We start from the raw sequence: 16,047 nt of genomic DNA, 5'->3' as shown, positions 1-16,047 counted from the left end.
AGCACAGGCTCCGGACGCGCAGGCTCAGCGGCCATGGCTCACGGGCCCAGCCGCTCCGTGGCATGTGGGATCTTCCCGGACCGGGGCACGAACCCGTGTCCCCTGCATCGGCAGGCGGACTCTCAACCACTGCGCCACCAGGGAAGCCCTCATCATTATTTTTAAGAAAGATAATTAGTAAAGAAAAATTTTGCATTAAATTATTATTTTATAGTTTCTTATATCCAGCCTGATCCATTTGTCCAGTAATTTTATGAAAACCCTAGACTCAAGTTTGGGTTAACAAGACCAGAGTCTTCTAGAGCATAGTACAAATACTCATTATATTATCCACTCCCACTGGCTCCCAAATATATGGATCTCTGGATTCCCAGGCTCTTCTCAATTACATTTTGGGCTTAAAGAAACTCCTGCTCTTGCAGAGCCATAAGGAACTCATACCAGATTTTTAAGTTGATGTCTTGTAGTGATCCTATATGGTGTCGTAGGAACGCAAGTGTGCTAGCATGTTCTTTGATTTCTACTCTCCTTCTTGAAATAGTTCAACCTGGAAACACTCACACCAGAGTCAGAGAAGACCACTGTGAGCTTCTGGGTCACAGATTTCACTATCCAATCTAATCAATCTTTATTTAATTGCATAATATTTGGTATGTTTAGCTTTGACAAGAAGTTTATTTCTTTACATATTTGAGTGAATTAACTTTGGAAACATGGAAGTAAATATAATAAAGTTCCTGGTTTTAAAACTTTTAAAATATTGAATTACATCATAATCAAGACATGCAGAGCTATATATGATGTGACATTTGGAAACATGAGGCTGCCGATTTAAGGGCTGCTGAAAGGCTGTGATGAGGTATGCCTGTTCCTCTGCCATGGGGAATCCAGAAACACTGGGGCTGAAATTCTGGGCCCCATCTGACTCAAACTTACTGTCTATTTCTGGTTAATTTAACTCAAAAACTGGTATCTATTCTCAGAGTAAATTCAATATCTCCATATCTTCAGGTAACTCTAAAGTTAGTTTTATATGGTTGAACTCACCACAAGCCTGATGATAAATGCTATGATGCTGTTGTTTATTAACAGTCCAGACACAATAAAATTTCTTTGATTTTTCTATGAAGCAATATTTTGGGGGTGAAAAACCTTACCACATTTGAGGGTTCTAGTTTCTTCCTTCTTGCGAGATCAGTTATGTTGATGCCATTGTAGTTAATGTTTTCCATGCAGCCTTTGAAATTCTTTCTACTGCTGGAACTTGGCTTACCGGAGAAAGGTATGCCTCCAAAGGTTATCTTTGAAAAAAAAAGACAAAATGTCAACATTCATACTGTATTCAACTTAAAAAACAAAACAAAACATTTACAATAAATTAGACAAAACTACTATTAGATCCAAGGTCAGTTATCTTTATCTCAACCAATATATATACAGACATTTTTTTCTGCCTCCAAAGTCTGTTGCATATTAAATTATGTTGTTATTGAAGTATATGCTAATTATCATTAATTCTGAAAATTAGATTGTAACTTGAACAAGAAAATAGCAACAACCCCTAGCATTTTAATACACAGAAGACAGCTTATCAATTTTCCTAGGACTGTTTTAAAAGATTTTACACAGCAAGTATCTTTTATTAAGTAATATTAAGAATACATTTTTATGCTTATCATTCAAAGACATACTATCAATAAATGCTTCTAGCCATTATGAAATAACCAGCATTAATATATTAAGTTTATAAAACTTCAGGCAAAAGCAAGGAAAATTGTATTCAGCCTATTTAGACATTATAGTCTAATGACCATTAGAGTAAAAAATTCATTGGTCTTATTTGAATGCAGAAAATAGTTCCAAAAGTCTAATTGCAACATTGATTAGGAACATCTTCAGATTTTGGGGGCTATAATTTGAGAAGTACAGGTTTAAAGATATTATAGGTCTCCTAGGTCCTAAGGAATAAGGTCAATGCTCCTTCCTGTGATTCTTAAGCAATCATTGCCTATAAAAAGAGAGTATATATTTTTCTACATATTTTTGATCAAATTATAGTACTAAATATCAATTTCATATAATACAAAATTATACTTAATTATGTATTGCCAATGACATTTACTGCTAAGAATTAGTAGTGAATGAATCTATTAATCATAGCTGTAATATCAAGATATATAAATCAGATATATTTCTCTTAATTATTATTAAATTACCAATTTTTCTTACAAAGTTTTGAAAATGAAAGACATATTTCAATGTCAAGACTTCATATTTTATATATAAAGCAGAGATCTTTGGGTTTTAGAAGACACAAATTATGTTTCTGTTATTTATGTTTTGGCATTTTATTTTTACTTTTAAAAAATTTAAATTTTTAAAATTACTTTTTAACCATTTTTAATTTTTAATGTACAATGTTGTTTGTTTCAGGTGTATAGCAAAGTGATTTAGTTATCCACGTATATATATATTCTTTCTCAGATTCTTTTTCATTATTGGTTATTACAAGATATAGAATATAGTTCCCTGTGCTCTACAGTAGGTCCTTGTTGTTTATCTATTTTATATACAGTAGTGTGTATATGCATTTTAAACGCTGAACTGGTTTTAGGGAAAAAGCACAGATTAATGATGGTTTATGAGACAGTATAAAAAACCAAAAAACCTCACTTAAAATAAAATTAAATGTATTAATACCAGTTAGCTGTATATATCATTTACCTTAGATTTTAAACATGGGAAGAAAAAGAGAAAAACTAAGAATACATAAAAAATAATAAGGAAACTACAAAATGAATAATAGAGTATTCTAAAATAGATTAGGAAAATATTTTCAAGGGGCATTGAACTGAACTTATTAGGTGCTATACACATGTAATTAATAACAAAGGTAAGAATTAATGATACTTTAATGGAGTGTTGTATTTCCCATCTAAAATTCATTTTATCAATTTCTGCTCCAGTAATAAAATCTTCCAGCCTTAATGACATGCAGCATCACATTTTGAATAATATTACTAAGTGCTAGTTAAAACTATTGTTTTATTCCTTCTCTGTGTGCGTAGTTTCTTTATGGGGGGACTCTCGTTTTCCTTCCGGATGATGATTCACACACTCCTTACGGTTTCTCTGTTTTCGACAACCCTTGGCTCATGTCCTACCTTATAGAAGGTACCCTGGTGAAGCATCACAGGCTCAATTTACCAGATTCCTTACAATTAAGAGATGTGGGTTCAAATCCCAATTCCTAATGTAACGCATCATTTGATATTAGGTGCTCACTACTTGTTTCTTGTTATGTATTCTCATCAATAAAAGGAAACACGTTCTGATATTGTAATCATTCTCGTGGTAAAAAAACTGTTGCAGTTGTTAGATTAATAATCTGATATTGCTATGACTCACACAATTGCTTTATGAATGGCACTGCCATTCAGTGACAACGTTGACTCTAAAAAAGAATTGCACTGACCTTTTTGTTAGCTACCAAGAGTTTCCAAAGGGTGGCAGAGACTGCTAGATACCTCTGAGTGTCCTTTCTCCCACCTTCTTTAAGAAAAAACCATTGCTTTTCAGCTAGGCACAGGCTCCCCAGACAATACATGGCATTTACCAACCTCTTTGAACAAGTTTTGGTCTCATGAGATTTAAGTGGAAGGGTTGTGTGTGACTCCAAGAACTATAATTAAAGGGATGGGGGGGCACAGTCTTCTTCACTCCCTTCCTTCGCACTGTCTGGAATGCAAAATGGAACATGAGCGACTATCTTGGAGTGATTGGCAGAGGGGATGGAGTAGCAGCAGGATAAAAGCAGACTGTGGTCTTGATGACCATGATGCTGCCATTTGAGCCCAGGGCTACCTGCCTGTAGGCTCCTTTTATGTGAAAGGAATAAACATGTATCTGTTATGTTCAGTCTTATTAATTATAACTGATATATGTGGTGATTTCTATTACTTCCTGTTGTCTCCTCACATAACCCTATGAGCAATGGGCTATTATATTCACTTTATAGAAAGGGAATGTGATTTCACCACTGTCACACAACCAGTTAGGGGCAAAAAGGGATTCAAACCCAGAATTATGGCTCCAATTTGAGCTCATGCAGTTGATTCTCTAAAAATCCCAAACGGTTTCTAAAATCCTAGCCCAGTTCTGCAATGGACAAAGGAAAGGCATTCCTCTACTTTCCAAGCAGAGCCGTATGGCAAAGGCAAGGGCATAACATCCAAAGTGGGTGTATCTTGGCATTTGGATAAAGAAGGGAGAGAAGCCAGGACAAACACCAGTCTGCTGTCCTGCCCTGTGTGGTCACTGGCTGGAGGAGGAAGAATGAAGTGAACTGCCTCTGTACACCCTTGCACGCTTCTCAGGTCACCGTGTAGCTACAGCTTGACTGCAATGGTGACTTGCTCACTTTTAACAAGCTACAGAGAGGTCAGTGAAGTGAACGGTTAAGGCTTCTCCCCCCCGAGAAATGCCCAAATTGAGTTATGTCAAAGGAACAAACTTGTCTTCTATTGCTTCTTTTATGATGTATCAATATATCCCCGGGAATGAGGCTAGGTATTATTTAATTAACCACTGGCAGCAGTGTGCTGGATCCTGCCAATACTGGCTCATGAGAACTGACTGTTAGAGTCATTGTTAAAAATTAAATTATATAAGCTTTAAATTCAATACATTAAACAAAAAATTAATAAGTACTCAGAACTCATGTCTACATTTTCCTATCATGTATGCTCTTGAGGTTATTTACGTTTATTTTGTCTACATGATGGAAATATTGAATAATGGTGTAGTATAATAAATATTTTTGGTCTTTGTTCCCAGTTCCTGGCACAGAGCTCCTAAAATCCTTGCAATTTCCTGAGTAACAGGTGTGTCTTTTGTTAGTCATAATGAGCCATTTCGTGCAAGGAGATGTGTGCAAAAACACTGAGAGACCGATTCTACTATAGTCCCTAATTTTCTTTAAACAAATAAGCCAAGAGAATCCCTTTATATTCAAGTAAACATGTTGAGATATAAAGGTAGGCCCAACCATTTGCATTGCAGCTTTTGCCAATAACTGCAGGATCTGAGGAAAGTAATCAGGTAGTAGCTCTACAAAGAGAAATGTGTTGATTCTCTCCTCATTCTTTCCAGTAAATTAAAATTTTTTTCCTGTGTCTCTCTAACAAATATGTCTCAGGCATTTTAGTCTACAGGTGAGGTTCTCAAACATGGTATTCTATCTAGAGGGGCTTCGAAGTGTCGATGAAACTGCTGACCCCACAGAAAGCATTGTGTGTGCATGAATATTCATAGATTTCATCGCAAACTCAAAGGGTCTATAACCCCAAATTTTTAATTCTGTTTTTGAAAATTGGAATTGTGTTTGCCCATTACTAATGTTCCAGGATTTCTCACCTCTTCTATGGTACTTCAAAGTTTATTAATGGAGAATGAATAATTCATCTTTAAATTCTCTCCTACAGTAGGAGATAAGCCACATAAGTCAAGATTCATATTAATTTACAGAAGATAGAAATTTTAGGGATTTTCACATTCTTTCCCTTTCAACCATCATCTTTACTTTAAAGAGATGTTTGGAGGAGTAATTATTTCCTGATATCCTTAGATTTATTTTAATGTTAATAAAGTCTCTATATCAAAGTTTATATGGCATATTCTATTCTAAATTTCTATTCAGAAATATATGTAATGTATTTATATTACAGAAAATTTAGAAACTATTTAAACATATAAAGAAAATAACAGTTGTAAATCCTGACTTTTTCACTTACTACGTTATGGTAAAGCACATTCTATGTTCTAAAAGATTTATGTACGGATATCAGTAACATACATATATGTATATGTATATATCTGCAATTTCAAAACTGGGGGCCAAGGCACATGGAGATGGCACAGCAAACTCATAGGGGTGCCCCAGTGATGAACATCTTCTTACAGAACTTTTATCCCTATTTATGATTAACATTTTTGATGGACACTTTAAGGTTGAACTGCTCTCCAAATAATTAAAAAACTTGATACGCCTACCAGTATAAGAATATATATTTTTTATGGCAACAATATGATCATTGATTATTTTTTAATCTTTGATCATTTGGAAGGTAAAAAAATATTTTTATTTATGGACAATCTCTTTAAAATATTCTGAATTTTTATTTCTTTTATGACAATGATATCTGAGAAAACAGAACTTGTCAATGACTTAACATATACCAGAACTCAGGATTTCTTATTCAATATTTTGTAATAAATATTAGACAATCCTATGTACATAATATACTGTACATCATCAAGAACAGGCGATTTATGTTATAATTAACTACCAAAGAAAAGATTACAACTTAAATTTATTGTGGTTTTGTTAAATGGCCATGATAACATGATAAATGGTCCTCTTTAAATATATCAGTATGTTATTTTGGTGTCAAGTTTTAAAACATGTTTTAAGAACTCATTTAGAATAATTTAGAAATAAATAAAACGACATATTAACAAATTAGGTTGTCAAGTTGTAAGTTAAGTTTTCTTTGGAGGATAAAATGAAAATGGTATAGGAAGGTATATGATTAACAATAATACAACAAGACAGTAGGAAACTGAGGATACTTGATGCATTACAACTTATACATCCTCAAATTTACCTCATAGTCCAAATCCAGGTAGTCGAACTCCCCATTGGTGCGGAAGTGCTGCGTGCTTCTGTCCAGGGTGAGGTTGATGCTCCGGCCCTGGCGCTCAATGACCACAGAGTGCCAGTGGTGATCATCCAGCAGACTTCCTGTCATCACGGACGTGTGGCCATATATGGGGCCAAGCTGGTTGCTTCCTGAGTCACGTGAATGGAAAAGAAACAAGGCAAAGCCATCACGACCCTATGTCGAAGTAGACCTTTCATCTACAACACCAAGGGCGGACATTTCTCTAAAGCTCTGTCTATTGAAGTTAACATGGGAAAACCAACGTGTAACTACACCTAAAAACAGTTGTATGTTCAAACAACATAAAAGCTATTAAAGACGGAAAGAAGTCTGCTCCCTTAAAAAACATGAGCTTTTTTTTTTTTTTCAATTACTGTGCCATGAATTGTGCTAAATTTGGTAGATTCTTTATAAAGTCAGTGCCCCATGGGCTCTGGGGCCAGAGTGCCTGGATTCTGATGCTGGTTCCACCATTGGCTTGCTCCATGATCCTGGCCAAGGTGACAGTTCTCTGGGCCTCTCTTTCCTCACATGTAAAAAGGGAAGAATAATAGTACCTGCTTTACAAGGTTGCTGTGAGGATTAAATTAATTAGTACAAGCAAAGAACTTACACACTTCCTAACATACAGTGAACATTCATTAAATGTCACCTGTTAATTTTTTTATTATTATCGTTGTTGTTATTATTATTGGTCAAGAAAACACAGCATGACAATTTTCAGGTTTTTTTTTTTTTCTGATTCCAAAAGCCATAATCAGTATAATATTTAATGTCATGGAAAGTTTACCCAAGTTATACGTTAAAATAAAAAACTGCAAAATTATATATGCAGCATTAATCCAGTTTTGAAATAAGATCTCCATAGCGACAAGACTATAAATAAGAGTGGAAGGTTGTGAGAATCTGAAATGTTTACTAAAGGCATCTCCGGATGCTGTTTACATATTTTTTACCATTTTTTATTTTGTCTAATCAAGCATTGCTCTTGATGGTCAGGCAAAGCTAAATGCTATAAAAATACAATATTGCTTCAGAATAAAGAGCATAATAGAAGTCAGAGAAACACACAATTGACTGAAGAATTAAATTATTTTCGTTTTTTCACAGTTAGGATGCTAATATGCCTATACCTGACATTTTCTATGGATTTCCCAGATGAAATTTCTTTCCTTTTGGTGATGAAATCAAATGTTGCCCTGTGATTGTCATTATGATTGTGTATGTACATTGGCGGTGGGACAGGGAGAAAGAAAAGAAAGAATAAATTTAAGTGAAAGACTACATTCAGTTTCATTACTTTAAATATTTAGACTGGAAGGCTAAGACAGCGACTCACATGCCTGATATTTAGGTAACAGCATTAAAGAGTGACAGCGGATATTTGAGTGGATGTGTTTCCATTGCTGTCATAAATTCTAGTCAATAAAACTCTACACAAACTGCTTTCCAATAATGACATGGTAGTGATCTTTTTAGTGAGGCCATATGATCACTTCTTGTTTCAGAACAGTAATGTCACACTCTTACAAGCCCCAGTGGCTTTTAAAGGCTACTCTGTACATTTCACTTTTTTAAAAAAAACAGGAGAAAGGTTTGGAAAAATAAACGTCTTTGGATATGAGCCAATTGCTCTGAGTGTGTGTGTGTGTGTGTGCGTGTGTTAGCATGCATGTTTTTATAAAGCACTTATTTTTGGTTTTCTGGTTTCTCTTCCCCCATCCCTCTTTCTTTGCTTCTACTGAACCTGTTTTTCAAAAACTATTTAGGGATATGTTTCTCCCAGGTAATGCATGAATACATGTTTAATATTACAAATAGAGAATATTATAAAGAATTAATATGTAAAACATTAATCACTCATTTCCATCACTAAAGATAGCGTGGTCTATTTCCTTCCAGACATTTTTCATTTACATAACATTTAATTATATACACATATAATTATATAATACATATAATATAAAAATATTGATATATTTTCCTACGGTTCTCATTTAGTGCTGTACAGTATTCCCCAAATTATTCACAGACATTTTAAACACATACCCACTTATTTCTATATGTTAAGCTTTATTTCTTTCAATTTTTGTTATTGTAACGAGTATTGCAAAGTACGTCCTTGGACTTAAATCCTAAAGTTATTTCTTATTATTTCTTTATATAAAGAATTAAAAATATCTGAAGATACATTATCAAGTTGTTTTCTTGAAATATTTTCAGGAACAGTACAAAGAATCCTTTTTGTCACATAACTCACCAACACAGGTACTATCATTTTTAAATTTTATTTACTTGAAAAAATTGGAACCTTGTTATTTTATTGTACATTTCTTTTATAGATAGTTTGAGCATTTGGTGTTTATAGATTATTTATAATGTTTCTTCTACAAGTTTTCCTTATATTTTTTGGCAATATTTTCCTCCTAAAGTCTTGGTATTATTACAGAGTGGAATGAATTTTTATTCATGAATGACATTAAACTTCTATATTTGACATTTGCATTTTCCCAGGTTTTGGCAGGCGTTTTCATTTTATGATTTTTTAATATAAAAATTAAAATATTTCTGTGTAATTATATAATCAGCATTTTTGGATAATTTTCTTTTTTGTTATAGAAATTATTATTTCTATCAGAGATTTTGAATGTGAAAAGTTTTATAATAAAAGATAAATCTTTGTAGACACTATAGCAAGTATTATCAACCAAAAAACTAACTGGTTTTAATTTTTAGTATAATTTTGATTTTCAAAGTAATAAAAGTTAATATAAGGGACACAAGCCATATTTAAGAATGTTGGAACAACCATATTGATAAGGAAAGTAAATAGGCAGGATCTCTTTTTGTGTTCTAATTTTTAGTTTTATAGCTTTCCATTGGGATGCATTTAACATGTGAATTTTAAAAGATTATAAAAGAATTCTATAAAGATTATGAAGTCTTTTATAATCTTTATAGACTATAAAATCTTTATAGAATTCTAAAGTCACTGCAGCATAAAAAAAACAGAATATATGATGCCCTTCAAACAACTCTTGCATAAATCCCGAAATTTTTAGGCAAGCAAGAGGAGGATAAATGTACTGTTGATTTGCATGAATTGTAACTGTGAATGTCAGTATCTGTGTTGTGGATCTTCCCTTTAGCTTTAAGTAAACCTGAGCTACATTATCAACAACCAAACATGTATTAGGATTGTCCACTTAAAAACAACAACAAAAGCCCCAAACAAAACAATAACTCCTTCTTTGAGTTTCATCTCATTCTCCAGTAAACATATCATTTCTGATTCCTTCATTTCTAGTTGATAATATTTAAAATATTCATTCCCACACCTTTCATCTTTTCTTAACTGATGACAATAAAATGACTGTCCTTTCTATTCCACTGAGAATAAATCAACAGTAACCACAATGTTGCCAAACAGTGACCTCAGTTTTCTGTCTTCTTAAGTGACATTTTAGGCGAATTTGACACAGTGGACCGCCTCTTCCCTGGTCTCTGTGATGCCACATACTAGTATTTCCTCCTATCCCCTGTCCACTTCTCCTCAGTCTCCATGTAGTATCTTCTCCTGTTAATCTCATACATGCAACTCCCTAGTTGAAATCTCAACTTTGATGCCTAATAGGCAACTAAAATGCACCATATCCAAACAGATGTCTAGACTTCCTCTGTTGGAAAAAACTAATACTTCTCTATTAGAAGAAACTCTGTGGAGAAAATAAAGCTTTCTGTATTTCTGAAAATGGTGCTAATGTCCATTTGGAACTCAAGCCATACCCTAGGGATTATCCCTTATACATTATCTTTCTTTCTTACTCCATATCCAAAGCATTACAAATGATACTGAATTTACCACCAGAATCATCTCCCAAGTGGATCAATTTCTCTACATCTCCACTGATAGCCACCTTCTGCAAGCAGTGCTGTCTCTCGCTGTCTCTCACTGTACCAGACTCTCATGTTGATGCAAGTGTTTTCTCTTACAGAAGTCTCAGTACTTTAAAAAAAAATAAGATCATGATGCTATAGTTTAAAGCCTACTAATAGCTTCCCGTTCTTAAAATAATATCTAAACCTTTTACCACGCCCTAAAGGACACTACAGTATTTCAACAATCCTCAATGTTTGGATTTCATCTTTTATCCTACTTACTCATTACAAATACCCACACCAGCCTTTTCCTGTTCCTTGAGCATGTCAGGTCTTAGTCTTTCGTGATTCCCTCCTCTCAATTAACCTTCTCTCAGATATTTTTAGGGCTTGTTTTTGTCATCACTGAAATCTCAGCATGAATATCTTCTCAGGGAGGACCTTCTTCACTACATATTCTAATGTTGATCCATCTTGCCTATGCAATATCCTTTATATATTAACCTATTTAGTTGATTTCACACTCCTCATCATTATTTGAAGTCATTTCTTTGGATTTAGTTGTTTTATAAAAATAATAATAGATAATATAGTGTCTGATGCCCCCACTGTGTCATAAACTTCATGAACTCCATTTTTTTCACCCCCGTATCCTAGATGCTCGTATAGTACCTGCAGAGTACAGGTGTTTAATACATATTTTTGAATGAAGAAGTATATCAATATATATCAACCACTATGAATTAAAACTGGATTGACAATATAATGTGAACTCTTTTTGTAATTTACATTTTAAGGATTAAAGACCATTAGTATTTAACTAATGGGAAGACTAATAAATGAAAAGAATGGTGCCAAAAGTCAGGACATACCTAGGTTTAAACTGAAGACCAGCTTGGCTTTTTTCAGTTCCAAAGTAATATAATCCCCTTGCTGTCCTTCCCCGTGCAAGATTACCCCTTCACTTTCGGAGGTTTTAAATTTCAAAGCAATGACATCTTTCAGTGTTTTCATCTTCTTGTTTCTGAATCTATATGGTAACACAACATGACCATCAAAGTTGATAACATCAGCCCCTAAAAGAAGAAATAAATAATATGTTAGTTTAATTATTGTATGTTGTCATCCAGTGTGAAGTATAACTTCTTTCAGTGAGTGTCTACACAGAATAAATGAGAAACAATTGGTTTTTTTCCTGAAAACTCTTCAGCCCTGGGTTCTTGTTCTATTTCTTATTTTGGTTGATTGTGTGTCCTGAAGTGGATTAGTACTTATAAAGAATGATCACAGAAACCTTTATCAATATAAATTGTAATACTAATAACATAAATTCCATCAATGACTTACACGCTTCAAATTTTTGACTTAGAAGTTTGGAGTTTACTTGAAAAAAGTAAATTTTTAATCCCTGAGATATTATGAGATTTTATTATTTTCCTTCTTAAATGAGGCTGTTTATGATTCCAAATATCTATCAATATTTTGCTCACAAATTTTATTTTCCATGACATAACAATGAAAGATCTTGGAATGCAGGGTTTAGGGTATACTCCTTTTTTTAATGGTTTTTATATTCTACTACAGTTTCTTTATGGTAGTGCCTAGATATAATGAACTGAACTTTAAGAAGCTTTTACCATTTGCTTCTAGGACTCATGCCTACCATTTGCTTCTAGGACTCATGCCTGTCTCAAATTCCTTGTTAACCCCTTGCCTTTGGAATGGAGAATTGGGTTGCCCATGTTTTCGACTACACTAAACAAAGACATCCTCACCCATATATAATTAGAAGAACAAGCATCTAGCCTATACTATGATAAGAGTAGTTCTAATTTGATTTTAGGGAATTTCATTGAAAACATGAAATATAAACTTTTTTAGAAATGTGAACAATTTTTTCACCACGCTCAGAAACAAGGGATGGTGGGCAATAGTTGAATAATTGCTACTTATTCACACCAGAAATACAAAATGAGATGATTTTATTTATTACACACTGTTGGTTAGTGGGTTGCCAACCCATGGAATGGGCCAATTGACCTGTAATCATCCAGATCAAATTTTAAGTACAAATAGAAGCTTAGTTACCATAATTAGACCTCTATCATTGAAAACACTTTTAGCTCTTAATATTAAATTGTAGAGAATCTAGACAAATTGGACAGTTCTAATTACGTTAGAATTATAAGCCAGGATGAAGCTGCCCCTCAGTTTGGGGTAAGGTCTTGCCAAATAATCCACAGGGAGACACTGGAGAAAAATAATAGCAAGTTTAAAGCCTGTCAGAGAAATATCTTCTCATTACATGTCCTAGTTCTCTGGCACTGGTTTACTTCACTCAGCATGGGGAATACTTTGGATCCCGGTAACAGTAACAATAGCACGCTACATCATGGCAGCCTAGGCGGAGGAGCAGAGCTACCATAGGTATATTCACTCTCTTTCTGTGCAGTGCTTGCCAGTATAAGTTTTGCTTTTAACTAATTCTATAAAGTGAATTGATATGAATACAGTTATTTCAAATATTGCTTAGAATATCTCTAACTTTTCCCTTCAAATCATCAATAGATTTTGAATATTTAAAAATATCCTACCACCGCAAACATTTATGTTTTTAAATAATAGTTCAGAGAATTGTTACATTCTAAAAAGTTCACAAAGAAAAATATACCTTGGAATTTTGTTTTAATTCTTATAGTCAATAATTTACTATAAGACTTTGTATAATCATAAAAATTTTCTTAATCAACAGAATTCTGTTCTGAGAGTGTGAATCACAGAGGTTTATTTACTATGGAGGAAAAAAAGCAGCCATTAAATTTTGGCTTCTGCTAACACTGCCAAGCCAATTCGATTTTAGCTGAATCATCTATACTGTCACAACTGAATTCCAATTGCAATATCTTTATCATTTGTGATGAGAGATAAAACAGAGAAAACGTGGAACCTGATTATTGGATCCCGGATTGAATTTATAATCCAGCAGCTGGTTGAAGTGACTTTTTGTCTTGAAAAGTGTATAAACAAAAAGTCAGAAGGAGGGAGTAAATTCTGAATTCCAGAAAGTAATTTTGCAGTCAATTTCGTATCAACAACAGTCATTTTATATACCTTCAATATACATTAATTGACAAAAAATATTCCCCATTCATCTCTTAGGAAGTAAATGTTCCTGGAGCTTAGACAGAGGAAAGAATTCACCCCTCTCCCGTTTCCTCCTAACTCAAAATCAGGTCCAGGTACAGAATAGTGACTTATGCAAACGTTGATGCCTTTCTTCCTTACTTTTAGGGCGATGAAATAAGTGACAAGAAGGACGGTCATCATTTAGACAGTCCTAGGATGTTAAAAAAAAAAAACACAAGGAATGTTTTTCATGAGGACCAAACCTCATTTTACAAATAGTAAGTGGTCAGTGGTCGGTTGAGAAACTAATAAAAATGCTCTGCAAACCAGATCACTCACATCACAAAATCCAAACTGCTCTTCTAGGAATGGGTTAAATATGCTTGTACAATATTAGCCTGTGGATGTGAACTCAGAGTTGGCTTTGAAATTACAAAATTCCTAGAAATAATCTATCATATATAATTTATACATAAGCACACACCATACACTTTTAAGAGAGTCTGGGATATTGTAAAATCCATCAGAGTTTAGTTCCATTTCCTACAAAATACATTACAATCTCATTTGACATCTAATAGTATGTTGTGCTTATTTTGGGACAAGCCATATTTTTTCCCCTATTACCCTGATTGCTTTTCACTCCCTAGAACAAAGTTTTCTATGCAGTGATTAAATATGTGTGGTTGAACTGTTTAAGCAATCTGAACAACAATATGGCTAGTCAAAAAGTGAATGCGAAATCACAGTGCTTCCATGATTCTGTTTCTAACAATAACTCAGAGAGCTGGTAACGTGCCCAATTCATCAAATCATCACAGCAGAGAAGGCTTTTATTTTAAAACATTTCATTGTTACTTAGTCTTTACTGTCTGAATTTGGAGATACTCAGATGAGATAGTTTGGAAAATTGTTTATCATCTAAAGATTTTATTATTTTAAAAAAGTACCTTTGCTAATTTTTACTACAAATGTAATATATGTTTATTGTTAAAAAGAAATGAACAATACAGAAATATAGAATGTAGAATGTGAATCCCCAAGACAAGAGATCACCAGTCTTAATGGGTAACCAGTGTTGATGGTGTGTCATTCTAGATTTTATGCATCTATCTCTCTAATGTATGGAATAATGCAAGAAACTATACATTATTACATATACGTGTGTGTGTGTAAATAGAGAGAGAGAGGAAGGGAAAGAGAAGGGAGAATGTCATTTCATTTAATTGTGGTTCAAAATGTATAATAGTAACTTGAGCTTCGGGCAATCTATTTATAATGTGGGGAAATTGTAGGTTTTAGCAAAGTACTATGTTTTATTGACTTTCGTGCAGCAAGGCACTTACATAAAGTAAGAATGTATATAATTAGAAATGTAATTTATGCTGTTTATTTGAAAAAATTAAAAATGTATTTGAATATAGCACAACATAAACAACTTTTGATTTCTTGTTTTCTCATAAATGTTTCATTTTCATATAGAAAATTGAGAATAGGAAGATTTAAAGAAGAAAATTAAAAGGACATAATTCTATTTTCATGAAATAACCACTGATAACTTACATTTCTGATTATTTTAATTTGTATATATGTAATGTATGTACATAGATACACAGAAGGATCATACTCTATATAGTTTTGTTACTAAACACTATAGTTTGGTTTTTTTCAATCTCATATATTGTTTTTCCCTAAACAGGATTTTAATTAGCTAAAAATATACCATCATTTGGATGTCCAGTTTCTTCAATAAGAATCTATTTTGCAGTTTTCTTTTTAATAAACTTTTTATTTTGGAATAATTTTTGATTTAGTGAAAAGTTGCAAAGATAGTACAGTGAGTTCCCACACACCCTCCACCCAGTTTCTTCTAATGTTAACATTTTACATAACTGGTACATTTGTCTAATCTAAGACATAACTTAGGTATAACACTATTCACTGAAATACAGACTATGTTTGGATTTTACCAGTTTTCACAAATGTTCTTGTTTGTTTGCTTTTCCTATTCCAGGATCCAGTCCGGGATCTCACGTTGCATTTCGTCATCATGTTTCCTTAGTTTCCTTCAACTCCTCTAATCTGTGATGTTTTCTCAGTCTGTCTTTCATAACTTTGACACTTTAGAAGAGTACCGGTCAGGTATTTTGTAGAATCCTTCTCATCCTGGCTTGGTCTGAAGTTTTCTTATGACTAGACTGGTGGAGTTTGGGGAAAAAAACACTGAGTTGGGGTGTCCTCAGCACTTCCTATCAGGGGAGGCACGATTTCAACATGACTTTCCACTTGTGATAGTGGTCAAGGTGATGTCTGCCGAGTT

At 33.5% G+C, this 16,047-nt stretch overlaps 1 protein-coding gene across 1 annotated transcript in view; it reads right to left on the bottom strand.

Annotated features, from left to right (window-relative positions):
- CNTNAP2 (contactin associated protein 2) overlaps nt 1–16,047 on the bottom strand; it is a 2,069,520-nt gene that overhangs the window by 1,161,873 nt on the left and 891,600 nt on the right. Inside the window, exons 5-7 of the mRNA XM_065883648.1 lie at nt 11,474–11,677; nt 6,666–6,850; nt 1,158–1,301 (exon numbers count right to left, since the gene is read on the bottom strand). Of these exons, the coding sequence (XP_065739720.1) occupies nt 1,158–1,301; nt 6,666–6,850; nt 11,474–11,677 (533 nt within the window). The remainder of the gene's footprint in view (nt 1–1,157; nt 1,302–6,665; nt 6,851–11,473; nt 11,678–16,047) is intronic.

This window comes from Phocoena phocoena, chromosome 9, assembly GCF_963924675.1.
Source record: "Phocoena phocoena chromosome 9, mPhoPho1.1, whole genome shotgun sequence".
Classification (NCBI taxonomy): domain Eukaryota; kingdom Metazoa; phylum Chordata; class Mammalia; order Artiodactyla; family Phocoenidae; genus Phocoena; species Phocoena phocoena.
This window is presented reverse-complemented; position numbering and strand designations above follow the sequence as displayed.